This window comes from Phoca vitulina, unplaced genomic scaffold (genome assembly GCF_004348235.1).
Source record: "Phoca vitulina isolate PV1807 unplaced genomic scaffold, GSC_HSeal_1.0 scaffold27, whole genome shotgun sequence".
Taxonomy (NCBI): domain Eukaryota; kingdom Metazoa; phylum Chordata; class Mammalia; order Carnivora; family Phocidae; genus Phoca; species Phoca vitulina.
In genome coordinates, this window is record NW_022589730.1 from 8,702,911 (window position 1) to 8,718,163 (window position 15,253).

Consider the following 15,253-nt stretch of genomic DNA (forward strand, 5'->3'; position numbering starts at 1 on the left):
TGAAGGCAGTTCTCTGAAGGCAGATCCATTTCTATATCACACACCACTGAATTACTAGATCCTAGCACAGTAGGTAACCACACAAAATATACAGAATTAAAGTTTGAATTAGAATTTAAGAAAGCACCTTGAAAATATTTTTTTCCTTTTTTTTTTAACATAGAACAAAAACATTTTTCTGCCCTCTGTATTTTCCCCCACCTTGCCACAAAAAATCTGGTGATGAATTGCTCCCATTAGACTATGCCAGTTACTCTTCTAGTGATCAAAATATTCTCCCAAATCAGTATAATTCCTGATATTTATTAAGAAGGAAAGGAGGAATTTTTTGCTTCACTGTTAATAGTCAATATTATAAAAAATGTTTCAACATATTCCTCTACTCAAAAGAAATGGTCTAAGTCTTTTACAGATCAGATCACCCTTTTTATCACATTATGTCCTGCTAATACCGCAGTCTTTCACTGTCTCACCTGATAACCCCTTCCCACCTGCGCTCTTTACTCGGCTAGCTGCCGTTCCTACTGCGTATCTCATTCTGGACATCCGCCTGTAGCTTCTATGTACTTACACAGGTCACTATACTTCACCTACCGACACACAGAACACACCGTACTTAACTGTCTGGGGTGTTGATTTGTTTCCCACCGTGGCCATCACTATGTCCATCACTCTCTCAGACCCTTAGTGCTTAATCCCAGTGCCAAGCACAATGGAGATGGCTGATAAATACTTGTTGGTAAATGAATAAGATAATGAATGAATGAGCATGGGAACTATTTATTTTGTTATCTTGTTTTCTACTTCACTATTATTTCATTGTGCCTATGCAGAGAGAACAGAGAGACCCTGCTTGATGTTCACATTGAGAAAATTTTCCTTTGAAACCCTGATCAATAATATAACATCTGTGTATGAAAAATTTATGGTACAAAATGTTTATGTTTTATCTTGCATAAGCAAAATGAAGAGGACTACTTATATAATCACTAGTTAAATTTAATATGTTACCCATCTGGGCCTTTTTTTCTCAATTAGGAAGCAGCATTTTAAAAGTGAATAATGATATTTATTCTAGAGGCACCTGGGTGGCTCAGTCAGTTAAGCATCCAACTCTTGGTTTTAGCTCAGGTTGTGATCTCAGGGTCATGAGATGTGGCCTGTATGGGGCTCTCTGCTCAGTGTGGAGTCCGCTTGAGATTCTCTCTCTCCCTCTCCCTTTGTCCCTCTCCCCATTCAAGCTCTCGCTCTCACTCTCTCTCAAAATAAATAAATAAAATCTTTTTTAAAAAATAAGACATTCTAAAAGAGAGAGAGATAAAAACAAATGAATATATTTGGTCCCTTCAATTTATATTACACTGCATTCAATTAGGATTAGGAAGAAAAATAATTTTAAGAGTTTGTTTGGTACCACGTGGAAAGATTTTAACCTTAATGAAGTATCAGAGACAATATGTGTTGACAGCAGAACACTAAGCAAGAGCTACTGTGGATAATTCACTAATATCAGAAAGGGAGATGTAAAATAAGGGACCAGAATATATCTTCAGAGTTTTTAGTTGTACTTATTGGGCTAAATAGGGAAAAGTATGCTGACTTCATCTTTCTAAAGTGCAACAGAAATAGGATGTGAATGTGTGGATAGGTGAGAAAAGAACAATCCACAAATAATAAATAAGAAAATAAGAAATCAAAATTCCTGGGGCACCTGGGTGGCTCAGATGGTTAAGCGTCTTAAGCTTCAGCTTGGGTCATGATCCCAGGGTCCTGGGATCGAGCCCCACATTGGGCTCCTGGCTCAGCAGGGAGCCTGCTTCTCCCTCTCCCTTTGCCTCCCCCCCTGCCCATGCTCTCTCTCTCTGTATCTCTGTCTCAAATGAATAAATAAAATCTTTAAAAAATATATCACCTAGATTTCTACTCATGTTTCTTTCTAAAAAAAAGAAATCAAAATTCCTAAAAGTTTGAAACTGAAATGTTGGCAATATGTTTTTTAGAACAATACAGGATAAAACAGTTATTCTCCCTTGGATTAATGTGTATACCAAACATGTTGGCCTAAAAAAAAATGTAAAAGGAGTGTTTCCTGATTATGGGCTTGCTTTCAAGCAGCAACCAGACTGTAGAAAGAAGTAATGATTTCTTGACTCAGAATGCCAGTTAATTTCCATTCTAAACAAACTTTTCATTTCCAATTTGAAGGGCCTTGGTCTTAAATATGGAGAACAGATGAAATGTATGTGTTACACATATGCATATACTGAGACCTATCCATTCACCCAGCGACTTGGTGCTCAGAGAATCCACCTCTTCAAACATGGGCCGGAAGACCCAATTATGTAAATACTCTGGGGCCTTTCTGTCAATGTTGCATTTCAGATTTCTTTGACCAAATTTCTACAATGAGAAGCTTACTTCTGGAAAAAAAAAAGCAGATTAAGAAATAGGGTAAATACACTGGTCAAGTGAAAACAATACTATTATGGAATTGGTAAGTATTAGTAACAGTTTAAAAGTTGCCTATCATAAATGGGGATCATCAATGTTAAAAAAAAATTGTGATGTTTGATATTAAAATACTGTTTTTTCCAATTCAAGCAATATTGTTGGAAATTTGCTACATTTCTTCATTAAACTCTCAAGGTGATAGACCAGGTCAGCAATGTCAAAGACTCACTGCTGGCCCCATTTGATTTCTGGATTCAAACTCATGAGCTGGGTGGCCTTGGTAAGTGGCCTAACTTGCTGGCAATCTGAGTCTGAGTGTGCTCCTCTGAAAAACTGGAACTAAATGACAACATACGTAAAAAATTATTTTAACAATGTTGAGGTTATTTTGTAACCTAGAGCGAGGTAAATTCTCTAAGGCTCTTTCCTTTAAAAGTAGGCAAAAATATATATAGATCATAAAACAAAAAAAGTAATAAAAAGAAGTATGTTAACTATACTGGAACTAAAATAAAAAACTTCATAAAAATAAAAACAAAATTAAAAAAGAATATATAGAGCATAAGAGCATTGATATTAAATGAGATCTTATATTTTAATGGCCCAGCACTACAAATGTGACATATTTGAAGTTATCAGTAAATGGTAGCTATTATAATAGACATTACATCTGTAAAAATGAGCAAACAACTAGAAATTTATGTTTAGGTAAGTAAAATATAAATTAAAATTACCTTTTTGTCTATCAGTTACGGAAATATTAAAAATAATAATATATACTGTTGGCTATAGAATAATGAAATGAGAATGTGTATGCATGCAGGTAAGTGAGAATGTAAATTGATATAATTTTTCTAAAGGACAATTTGGCAATGTATATAAAAGATTTAAATAATAAACATTCTCTTGACAAGCCATACCATTTCTAGGAATTTACCCTAAGCCATTTTAAATGTCCAAAGATGAACGTGCACATACAAACTGCAATATCGATTATATATCTTAAAAAAAACCTATTTCTTTTATTTTTTTAAGATTTTATTTATTTGAGAGAGAGCAGAATCAAGGGGGGGAGCGGCAGAGAGAAAGGGAGAAGCAGACTCCCCTCTGAGCAGGGAGTCTCAGATGGGGCTCAGTCCCAGGACCTTGGGATCATGACCTGAGCCAAAGGCACTTAACTGACTGACCCACCCAGGCACTCCAAAAACCTGATATTTAAAAATAGGTTATACTTGAATTAAGGTATGGTACAATCACACAATGGCTTTTATGAAAACATATTACACATTATGATATGATTTTAGAGACCTAAACAAAGCCAGTGTAAAAAAATAATGCCAACACAGAGTGATTATTTGTGTTCTTTTCTAAGGAAAGAAAATAGCTTCTATCCTAATTTAAAACTGAAATGAACACATATATGCTCATATATCACACACACACACACACACACACACAAGCTCATTGTTTCTATTAAGAATCTCAATATTTTAGTTAATATTTTGTTTTCTTTTGAAAAAAGCTTTCTTTCTGAAATGTAATTCAATTGAATATACCACTTACGTGCACATAGTAAGACACAGCCAATTCATGTCTTTCATTTGCTTTCAGCTTTCAGTGCTCTATTAAGAATTTTTAAATCATAAAATCATATATCATAGTACTTGAGTGTCTTGTGGGAGATTACCGTTCGGTGGATAAAAGGTTTGAATCCTAATCTAAGAAACACAGTTGAGCTGTATCGATATGAAACACGTAATGCAAGGCCACATAATTAATAAATGAGTCTCTGAACTTTTTACTAAATCAAACTAAAAAATTGTACTTCAGAGATCCTATGTTGCTATGGCTCCCGGTGCATCTAAAAATGATGATATAAGATCATGTCCTCGGCTTTTCAGGAGAGTTATAATAAATATCCAGATGTGTCTTTCTCTGTTTTTATCTCTCACTGCTAAGTAAGCTTTTATACATGATGTGCAAAGCTTAATGTAAGATGTTCTCAGATCTCAGGACCAAGAAAAGGTGGCGCCTCTCCTGACGGTTTGATTCCTTTTAGAAAAGAGCCATCACACAAACCACTATTTTCCCTTTTGACCTAACTGGTAGGAAGAATTGTTTTGTTGAAACAAACATCAGCCTTTCTCTTCACGGATCTCTCCATATGCCTTTCCTCACCCACCACCCCTTTCTTCACGTGACTCGTGGAAGAGGGGGCAAGGAACAGCGCTTATGCAATCAGAAAGAGCTATTTCTCCTTAACAACTTAGTGGAACTCCCCAAATCAAGGCATGCTGCCTCTGACAAGTTTTCCCTTGCAATGTGTGACCTTTTCAAAAATCCCATGTGATGACTTTTATTATTCTTACTTCCATTATTTCAATCAATCTGTAAACTGAGACAAAGAGGCATAAGGAGTTGACCAGAATAAAGTAATCAGTAATGGAGCTGCTTCTGGCTCCAAAATCTATGATTTATGCCTTTTCCACTGTACTATGTTCTTCTGATATAAAAATATGCTGTGGTGTGAGTTCAGTCTTTACAGATCTTTATAAAGAAGAAACCATCTAATACAAATCTCCTTCCTCCCAGCCTGTATTTCCTGAATTGTTCCTACACATGGGTATCCAAGACATTCTTCCAGAATTATGATACAAAAAAAGTAATTTATGATTTCCCACTTTTAGGGCACTAACATTATTTTCTATGCAGTGCAAATAATTCAATCCTCTATCTATAAGAACAATAATTCCCCCTTTATTAACATGACAGAGAAAACAGAATTTACAATCTGTGAAAATTCTTCTGGTGGTGACTGCGGTAGAAGTGTTGAAAATAAATGGTCCCACCATTTTACGTGCCATACCTAAGAAATGAATTAACTCACAAGAGTGAGGTCACCCTGCCTTGTCTCTCACTGTTGCTAGCTGCCAACAGCTGTGTTAATTCCACCAGAAACTGCATGTTACACATTTGTAAGTCATTGGTCCTTACGATAACTTAACACATTAGATCCAGCAGCCAACTGAACCTTTAGTAAGTATTTACTCACAGTTAGAATTGTATTGGCTATAGGGTGGTTTTTTCATCAAATATTTTGTCTTTATAATAGTCAGATAATTCCGATCTAGTGATGAGTCAGTATCATCCCCTAGCATTTTAAGTCATATATAAACTGATTATATTATTTTTGATTTTCAGTAGCATCCTTCTTCATAAAGTAACCAACGATGCTTCTGTTATACTTCTTAAAATAGTATATCACTTAATAATCTTCAGGTATGTTTTGGCATTATAATCTTTATCCAATATCTTACCTCAGCTCTTAACTGGTAGATCAGTCTATCCTTGCTGTTTTGAGATTTTGATTCTTCCTTTATATCTCCTGATAGTTCTTCCATTTCATTTTCATGCTGACCAGGAATAATATTAAACTGAAAAAAAAAAAAAAGGTTAAAATTATAATCACATGATGCTACAAAGGCTGGATCCAGGATAATCCACATTAGTCTTTCGTTTTGCTTTTAGTTTAGTTTAGTTTTTTGTTCGTTTGTTTTTTATGTGGATTCTGGCAGGTTTTATTGTTGCTGTGGTAATTAATGTAGTTAAACCATTTATTTCTTATATTTGAAAAATTCTCGGTTATTAGAAAACAAATCAGCAAATTTCCATAAATTCAAACTCATCAATTGAAAAAATTGGGCAAAACTTGGTTACCACAAAGAATCCTGGTAATTGAACAACTGGATTCTAAACAAATCCAATTAATACTGATCTTTTTTTTTTTAAAGATTTTATTTATTTATTTGACAGAGAGAGAGACACAGCGAGAGAGGGAACACAAGCAGGGGGAGTGGGAGAAGGAGAAGCAGGCTTCTTGCCGAGCAAGGAGCCCAATGCGGGGCTCGATCCCAGGACCCTGGGACCATGACCTGAGCCAAAGGCAGACGCTTAACGACCGAGCCATCCAGGTGCCCCAATTAATACTGATCTTACAGTCTTGAATATCTGTAATACAGGACCCTTTGTAATCCTATTTAATGTCTATTTTTTATGAAGTCTAAGGAGTATATAGATTATAACAGAGGCAAACTTGGGCAATGGAAAAATACATCTATACAATGCTAGAACTGGTAAAAATATGTTTGTTAAAGATGCCAATAAATTAGCAGGAAAACAGGATAAATAAACTATGGCATATCCAGATAATGGAATATTATTCAGCACTAAAAAGCCAAGAAAAGACATGGAGGAAACTTAAATATATATTACTAAGTGAAAGAAGCCAATCTGAAAAGGCTATTTACTATATAATTCTAACTATGTGACATTCTGGAAAAGGCAAAACCATGGAGACAATATAAAATCAGTGGTTTTCAGGGCTGCAGGGAGGAAGAGATGAATAGGTGGAGCATAGAGATTTTTAGGGCAGCGAAACTATTTGGTATATCACTGGTGGATACATGTCATTATACATTTGTCTAAACCCAGAGAATGCACAACACCAAGAGTACACTCTAAGGTAAACTATGGACAGTGATGTGTCAATGTAGGTTCATCATTTGTAACAAATGTACCACCATGGCGGAGGACACCGATAACAGAGAAGGGTGTGCTTAAGTGGAGACAGGGAGCATACGGGAAATGTATGGATCTTCCACTCAATTTTGCTGTGAATCTAAAACTGCTCTAAAAAATAGTCTACAAAAAGAAACATAGGAATGTGAGAAAAATACTGGAAATGCACAGTAATTTTTCCCCCTAGCTGTTCTTATAGTTTTCAGCAGAAACACAAATTTTGATAAACCTATACAATGTGTAATACATACACATATGTTTGTTTTGTTAACTTATATTTTCCCCTAAAATATGTAGGTAAATATTTTCAGAATTTATATAATTTGTAAGTAATCCCACAATAAATTAGAAAATAAAAGCAAACATTATACTACCTATTTATCATTAAAAATTATATTACTCATAACATTACCATTGTTAATAGTAATATTAAGTATGCACTAGTCTCTAGGAACTGGACTTGATATGTATTTCCTTAGTTAAAGGTAGAGTAATCCTGTGTTAGGTACTATCTTTACCTTAAAGGAAAATAAGCTGTATTTTTGCTAGGCTTAAGTAACTTCCCCAAATTCACAAAGCTAGTAACCGGAAGAAGCACATTTTAAGGATGTTCTTGCCAAATTCATTACCTGAGTTCTTAGTCATAAACCAGCAGCTAGCTACATCTATACTTATAAAGATAAAAGCCATCATAGAGCTTACTGAAAGGCAAAAAGCTTATAGCCACATGCTAGAAATGAACTACAATGGTGTTAGGGGGCTGATATGCCAAGTACAGAGAGGCTCCTTGTTCAGAGGTAGTAACATGGAGAACGCACCATGGAAGGCAAGTGTGGAACAGGACACAATACCATGGGGTTCAGCCAAAGTCTGTCTATGCATGTTTCACCCCACTTTCATGTAAAGACACAATGTGGCATTCATCTCTGGCTAAAATAAAATAAAATAGAAATCACTTTGCTAGAGAAAATAATGAGTTGCAAGGATAAAATCAAAGCAATCAAAGCATCAGGTTTTGGTTTGAGTTCACCAAAGTAAAATCCAACTCATTCTGGTAATTGAATGCCCTTAGTTTAACTTCTGAAATCGTGACCATTAATTCTCAGGGAATCAAATCAATCAATAAGCTTTCTCACTGTCAATAGGACTGCAATCAACGTTACCACTCAAAGGAGAGAGGAGGCAGGAAAATAAATTTTCATACATAACAGTATGGGAAATTCACACCAATTACCTAAAGTAATTCCATTTTCATTTTTCACTGACAGTGGAAAATCAAGGATCTCTGGACATATGAAGAAACCAAGAACATGAATAAAATAGCCAAGATTCAAAAACACAATGTCTGATAGAAAAAAAAAAGACAGATGAATGGTATATTTTAAGATATGAAAGAAAATGTTATTAAAAATATAATCATTATGTTTGGAAAAAATGAATATATATTGCACTCATAAATTAAGGACAGAACAATTTCAAAATATCAAAGAACAATAAAAGAAACATTTTAAAATGTGTCTAGTAATCCCTTCCTTTAGAAAAGTTTGCTAAAAACATTGGAAAATAGAGTCAGAGGCTGAAGTGTCTCAAAGCTCAGTTCTTGGACCTGTTTGCCTGATGCATTCCCTCCTTTGGACAGCTGATGTGCACCCACAGCATTGCATACTAGCCAAAATTCTGACAATCTCCAAATGTCTAGTCCCATCCTGTAGGTCTCCTTTGACCTTCGGACCCAACTTCCTACTTGTCACTTCTATAGGTATCCCAAACTTAACACATTACAAAGACAAATGAAGAACTCCCCTAAACCAGTTTCTCTGCCAGTCTTTGCCATTTCAGTAAGTATCAACTCTATCCTTCCCTTTGATCAGGCCAAAGATACTGGATTTATTTTTAACTCCTTTCTTTCTCTGACATCATATCCAAACTAAAATCAAAATAATTCAATTTTGCTTTCAAAATATATAATAAATCCAACCACTTCTCTACCTCTGACTACTACTGCCCTGATCAAATACCACCATGGTCTCTCACATCAGTTATTTTAATAGCTGCCATAATCTCTGCTTCTCCGTGTAGCTCTGTAGTCCCTTTCCCAAAAGAGCAGTCAAATAAAGCATTTTCAAAGTAATTCAAATCATGTAACTCTGCTGCTCAAATATTTCCAGTGGCCTCCCAATCCATTCAGAGTATAAGTCAAAGTCCTTATCATCTGCCTGGTCCCAGAACCCTTCAATGTTCTTCTTCTACCCCCACCCCTTATTCTATCAGTCACTCTGGCCTCCTCACTGTTCCTATACACTCCAGGCAGGAAACAGCAAAAAATAAAATAAAAACAGTAAATGAAATATTGTACAGTGAAGGCAATTGAAACAATATAACAGGAAAAAAAACCCCGATGGCCAGATTAATAAAACAATTATAATTTTCCCTATGAAAATTGGAGTTATTTTGATCATTTTAAAATTATACTTTGGACTCAAAATCACCTTAATTTTGCCACTTACCCTATTCAACCTCAGATTCAGATTAATGGAGTTATAACTAAAATCTAATTAGCAGCTGAAAAGTTGAAAGCTGTAGATGTGTAGATATTAAAGATTATTCATTTAGCAGAATTATGAATGTCATCCACAGGTGATATATCACATTACTTAAATTGAAAGTGACAGAAATAGAAGGTACCTGAGGAAGTGAATGAGTCAGCATTAGAAAGCATTTTCCAAGTTCAGGTCCTTTTATTTAATAGTTATTTAAGTATAGTCTCTTGTAAGACTTTTTTTTTTTTCTGAAATTGCATCATAATTCCAAAATTCCTCTTTAAAATTCCTCTTTTCATACTGCAGTATTTGTGAAAGGTTAAACCAGGCAACTTGTCACATCTCTGACTTCAGAAATATTTGCCATAATTTGCTTCTGGAAAATTAGCAACACTATATGTAAATATTCATTCTCCTACATTCAAATTAGCATGGAGTGGAAAATCTTTTTGAAGATGATTCTGGAAAACAAAAATATTGTGTAATTTACAAATAAAAATATTTTCTTACTCAGATCAAGTACTAAAGGAAAATTTCATTTCAAAAATGGCACAAAAATATAATCTAACACACCCTGTTATTTTGATTTTGCCTCACATTTTATCCTTCAAAATAATCTAAACTGATTAGGTAGTTTATTGCTTATCCCAAAGATCTGGCCTTTGTGAAATATTGTGTTCAATATTTACGTCAATATTATTAATAATACAACATAATTCAATCTCCTCAAACACCAAACCCATAATTTCTCCCATAACTCTCAACAAACGATCTTGCAGCTTCATTCATGGAAAAGCAGAAAAGCTATACATAGGAAAGATCTTCAACTTCTTGTAATGCAATCTACAAATTTTCATGCATCTATACAAATCTTTCCTTTTTTCCTCTTGTTAAAGAACTTAAATACCCATCCTAGAGTCAAACACTAATCATTCCATTTGCAGTCAGGATTTGGTACCTTTGGGGTACTTGGCTAAACTCATCTAAGAATTGTTCCTCTCCTGGCTTCACTTATTTGTGGAATTAAGGAATAGCATGGAGGACATTAGGAGAAGGAAGGGAAAAATGAAGGGGGGGAATTGGAGGGGGAGATGAACCATGAGAGATTATGTACTCTGAGAAACAAACTGAGGGTTTTGGGGGGGGGTTGGGGGGATGGGTTAGCCCAGTGATGGGTATTAAGGAGGGCATGTATTGCATGGAGTACTGGGTGTTATACACAAACAATGAATCATGGAACACTACATCAAAAACTAATGATGAACTGTATGGTGACTAACATAATAAAAAAAAAAAATAGAATTGTTCCTCTCCTGGATTTTCAAGATCTCTTGGTTTCTTCCTCATCAACATTTAGTTGCTTATAGTTTCCATTTAGGTTGGAAAGCGAAGTTTGAGAGACCAAGTGTAGAAGATCCTCTCCCTTTCTCTCTCTCTCTCTCGCCCCACCCCCAACCTCTTTTCTGGTTTTGGAGTTTCCACTCCAGCTCTGTTTTCTCTTACTTTCAAGTGCCTTGGAAGACTGCTTACGTTCACGTTTTCCCCATGTTCCCCTCACTCATTCCTCCATTGGCTTTTGCTACACCCATTCCCAATACTTCCCAACACACAATATTCAACCTTGTCCTTAACTTGAATCCTTGGCAGAAATTGATTATTGTTAACAGTGCCTTTGTTCAAGCACTCTTTTCTTCTGGTTCATGAGAAGAAAGGTCTTCTTTCTTTGCAGTTTCCCTTTCTCTGTCTGCCTTACCTGGTGCTAATCCTCCAAACTGTCTTTTGTTTCTTTCAATATACCAACACTGGGGGATCCCATTTACTCCCATGACTTCCACCATCATCTCACTGTTCATTGTTCACATTTCTTTCTTGCACTCATAAACCCCAAATCCCACCAAACATTCTTACCTCAAGCTCAGTATACTCAGTATTGAATACATTGTCATTTCCTCTCAGGTTTCTTTTCCTCATGATATTCCCTCTTTGGTGAAAGGCAACCACATAGATAAGGTCAGAAATCCGTAACTTCTCCTTCTCTCTAACCCCCTAGCATCCCCATGGATTTCCAACATTCACTGAATCGCCAAGCATCACAATTTCTTTCATTTGTATATTTCTCAACTCTCCATATCCCCCAAACAAACTTAGGACACCTGATTATTTCTTTCTGGATTACCATGACCAATTCATAGAAGTTTCCTCAATAGCTGTACCCCCGAAATCTCTTCTTCACACTGAAAGCTGAGTCATTTTTTTGGTAATGTAATCAAACTGATGCTCGTCGACACACTGCAACGGCTCTTCCCATTGCCTTCATGTTGATGCATAAATGTCTAATTTGCCTCTTGGAATAAGTATTGAATATAAAATAGTACAGAGTCTAAGACCAAGGTGTTAGCAGTTAGGCAGGTTCTGGTGGCTATACCATATTCTTTTTTTTTTTTTTTTTTTTTTTTAAAGATTTTATTTATTTATTTGAGAGAGAGAATGAGAGACAGAGAGCATGAGAGGGAGGAGGGTCAGAGGGAGAAGCAGACTCCCTGCCGAGCAGGGAGCCCGATGTGGGACTCGATCCCGGGACTCCAGGATCATGACCTGAGCCGAAGGCAGTCGCTTAACCAACTGAGCCACCCAGGCGCCCCAGGCTATACCATATTCTTATGAAAGGTGAGGAAAGTAAGGAGGAAATGTGCCCAAATAGAAAGTGACCCAAAATGCAGTGGACCCAAGGATAGCTAACAACAAGGTGAAGGTTCCAAGTAATTTTAATTAACTCTAAGTACACGGAGAAGCCTCCAAAATTTATCATAGCTACAAAAATTTTAGCCAAAATTATTTAAACTAAACTTTACCTAATTTCCTCCCTCAACCTTAAAGAATGGTTGTAAAGACACAAAACAATGTTTAACTATGATTAAAGCAAATTTTCTTCTATTCTCAAGTCAAAATAAAAACACTAAATAACTAATCTTAGTGGTGTTTAAACTGTTTTGCTCTCATGCTGGTGTATCCTTTACTTTTTTAAAAGATTTGACTAAATAGTATATTTATTTAGATTCAAAAAATGAAATTTCTGCTGAATGTTAAATATTTTAAATAAAATGGTTGCATCACATCTTACTGAATCTTAACATCTAAAAATCACAGAAATGTGACACTATCATCTATTCAAAAATTTGCATTAATTTCTTGAACTTTTATTTCTATTCTACCTTCCCCAGATCATCATACTGTAACATGTTTATATTTGAAAATGTTTCTACTCAATAAAATGCAATAAAAATACATATATAAAATATGTATGTATATATTGTGACTGTAAGGTTCCAAATGTTAAAACGTTTCTTTGGATTGAATTATCTCTACAATTATTATGGGTACATGGTTGCTTAAAAACAAGACAAGATAGCACATATTATGATAAGTAATTATTAAATATAAACTAATCATTTACTGGAAATGCATTTCTTAATGAGATGGAGAGATACATTTTTTCAATTAGCTTGTGTATCCATGGATGAAATTACTTATTGATAGAATGAAATAAGAATTATCATCAGTTTTCTATATTCTTTTTTTAAATGTAGGCACTAAGAAAGTTGATCACATGTTAATAGAAATGGAAGATGTTTTGTTATAGCAAAGGCATTGCTTGTGTTGTTTTTTAATATCTTTTAAGTGACAAAGCCACTTTTGATCTTATATCAAAATTAATTTTTTATTATCTATAAACTGACCAACCTATTAGGTCCTATTCCAGTATTTCTGTGGAAAAGAAAATCACAAATGACTTGAAATGACAAAGGTTTTGTGATCCATTGATTAGTTGGTTTCTCAACACCAATATTTCAAAATATCTCTATATTTGGTACTCCTGCATTTTCCCCACTCTGGTAAAATGTTCTAAAATCACATTTGGGTTGGGAGATAAGCATGACTTTCATGAGAAGTGGATGGAGGGTAATGTGGGAAAAGAGAACTCACTTGAAAAGTACAAAGTTCTTTAGGCAAATGGATTTTTGAAGACCACATATGAAAGGCTGGGAATCTGAAGTTGAAATCCATATAACTATCCCGTGGGGACCTGTGGGAAGATGGCAGTGGTGTGGTGGTGGTAGTCCTTTTAGGGTCTGCAGACCTCTCCATGAAAACAGGCAGCAATGACAATAACAAAATTAAAAGCGCTGGAGGCCTACAGCAAAATGAGGTAACAAATTTTCCCTGCAAACCCTAAGATACAGGTGTGTTAAGACAATCCACTCAGCTTCAAGAACTGCAGAATAGCAGCATCTGTTTGAGAAAATTAAATGGAAGCAGCATTCCCTGAGAACAGGAGAACCCCAAAATTGACAGCACACCTCCCCTAAAGTGTGTCAGGTCAATGTGAAAACAGGAGATGAAACTAAGGGAGTTTCACACATTCTAACTGGTGAGTGAGTGCAAGAGGCTCACACCGAAGTCCGAAGCGCAACAGTCTATATCCTCTATACTCCCCGAAACAAACAGACAAAACCTCCTCTAAAAACACATCCTAGGGGCACCTGGGAGGCTCAGTCAGTTAAGTGGCCTGACTCTTGATTTCAGCTCAGGTCATGATCTCAGGGTCATGGGTTTGAGCCCCGCATTGGGTTCCCTATTCAGCATTGAGTCCACTTGAGATTCTCTCTCTCCCTCTCTCTCTGCCCCTGCTCTCTCTCTCTCTCAAATAAATAAATGAAATCTTAAAAAAAAAACCAAAAAACAAAAAACCTGAATGAACTAAAGCGGGAAATGCTGAGAATAGAATCCATATGAAGGGAACAGTGGCAATAAAGGCAGGGTGATCCAGATAAATCAGTTAAGGAACAGAGTCAGGGGGGTTTGGAAAGGACAAGACAAAGTCATAAATTTAGGGCACTTTACACAAATACTGAGTAGTGAGCTCTAGGTGAAGCTAGAAAACACTTCTTCATCCACTCTCTTTCTATTGTAAGTACAAAAAAACCTAAATCTATGTAAGAATGAGTAACAGAAAAGGATCATATTTGAATCGTGTAATGTTATTATAGCGACAAAAGAATGAGCAGAATGATGCTCTTACAATGAAAGTATGCTATAGATAATGAGAAAATTCTAGAAATACATGTCCACTAGAGAAAAAGAAAACAAGAGTCAAAGTTTTCACTGTGACCTAAACAAAAATAATAAAATTATATAAAATATGAAAGAGCAACACACCCAGGAATTAGAGAAACTCAGAAATGTTACAGTACTAGGAAAAGAATTAGAAAGAAAAGAAAAAGTATTTCAGAATAAGCTCTAAGGAACATAAGAGCAAGTAAATGCAACAGATAATGTCTTAAGAGATAAGGTAAAAAGAAATAAGATGCTAAAAATCCAAAAGTAATCAAGATAAAATATTAAGAAGGATAACAGAAACTGACTGAGCAGAGTGACAAGGATGTAACATATTTATAAATTTTCCATTTTTTTCTACTAAAATTGCCTGAAATAGTGCCCTTCACTACAGCAATGCACTCATCCATACACAGACTGTGGTGTTAAGATATTTCCTGTTCTAAGAACCAGGAGTCTTTGAAGATGAGTCATGCCATTAAGTATATATCTTGCCATGCCATAGAGTAAGTAAACTATAAAAGATTACTGGGATTTCATCAAATATTCTCAGTTGCTAATATAAAAAA

The 15,253-nt window shown here is 35.4% G+C and overlaps 1 protein-coding gene across 1 annotated transcript in view; it reads right to left on the reverse strand.

The window, feature by feature from the left end:
* Positions 1–15,253, reverse strand: part of CCDC102B (coiled-coil domain containing 102B) — a 199,955-nt gene that overhangs the window by 56,958 nt on the left and 127,744 nt on the right. The window contains exon 8 of the mRNA XM_032422576.1: positions 5,769–5,885. Coding sequence (XP_032278467.1) covers positions 5,769–5,885 — 117 coding nt within the window. The remainder of the gene's footprint in view (positions 1–5,768; positions 5,886–15,253) is intronic.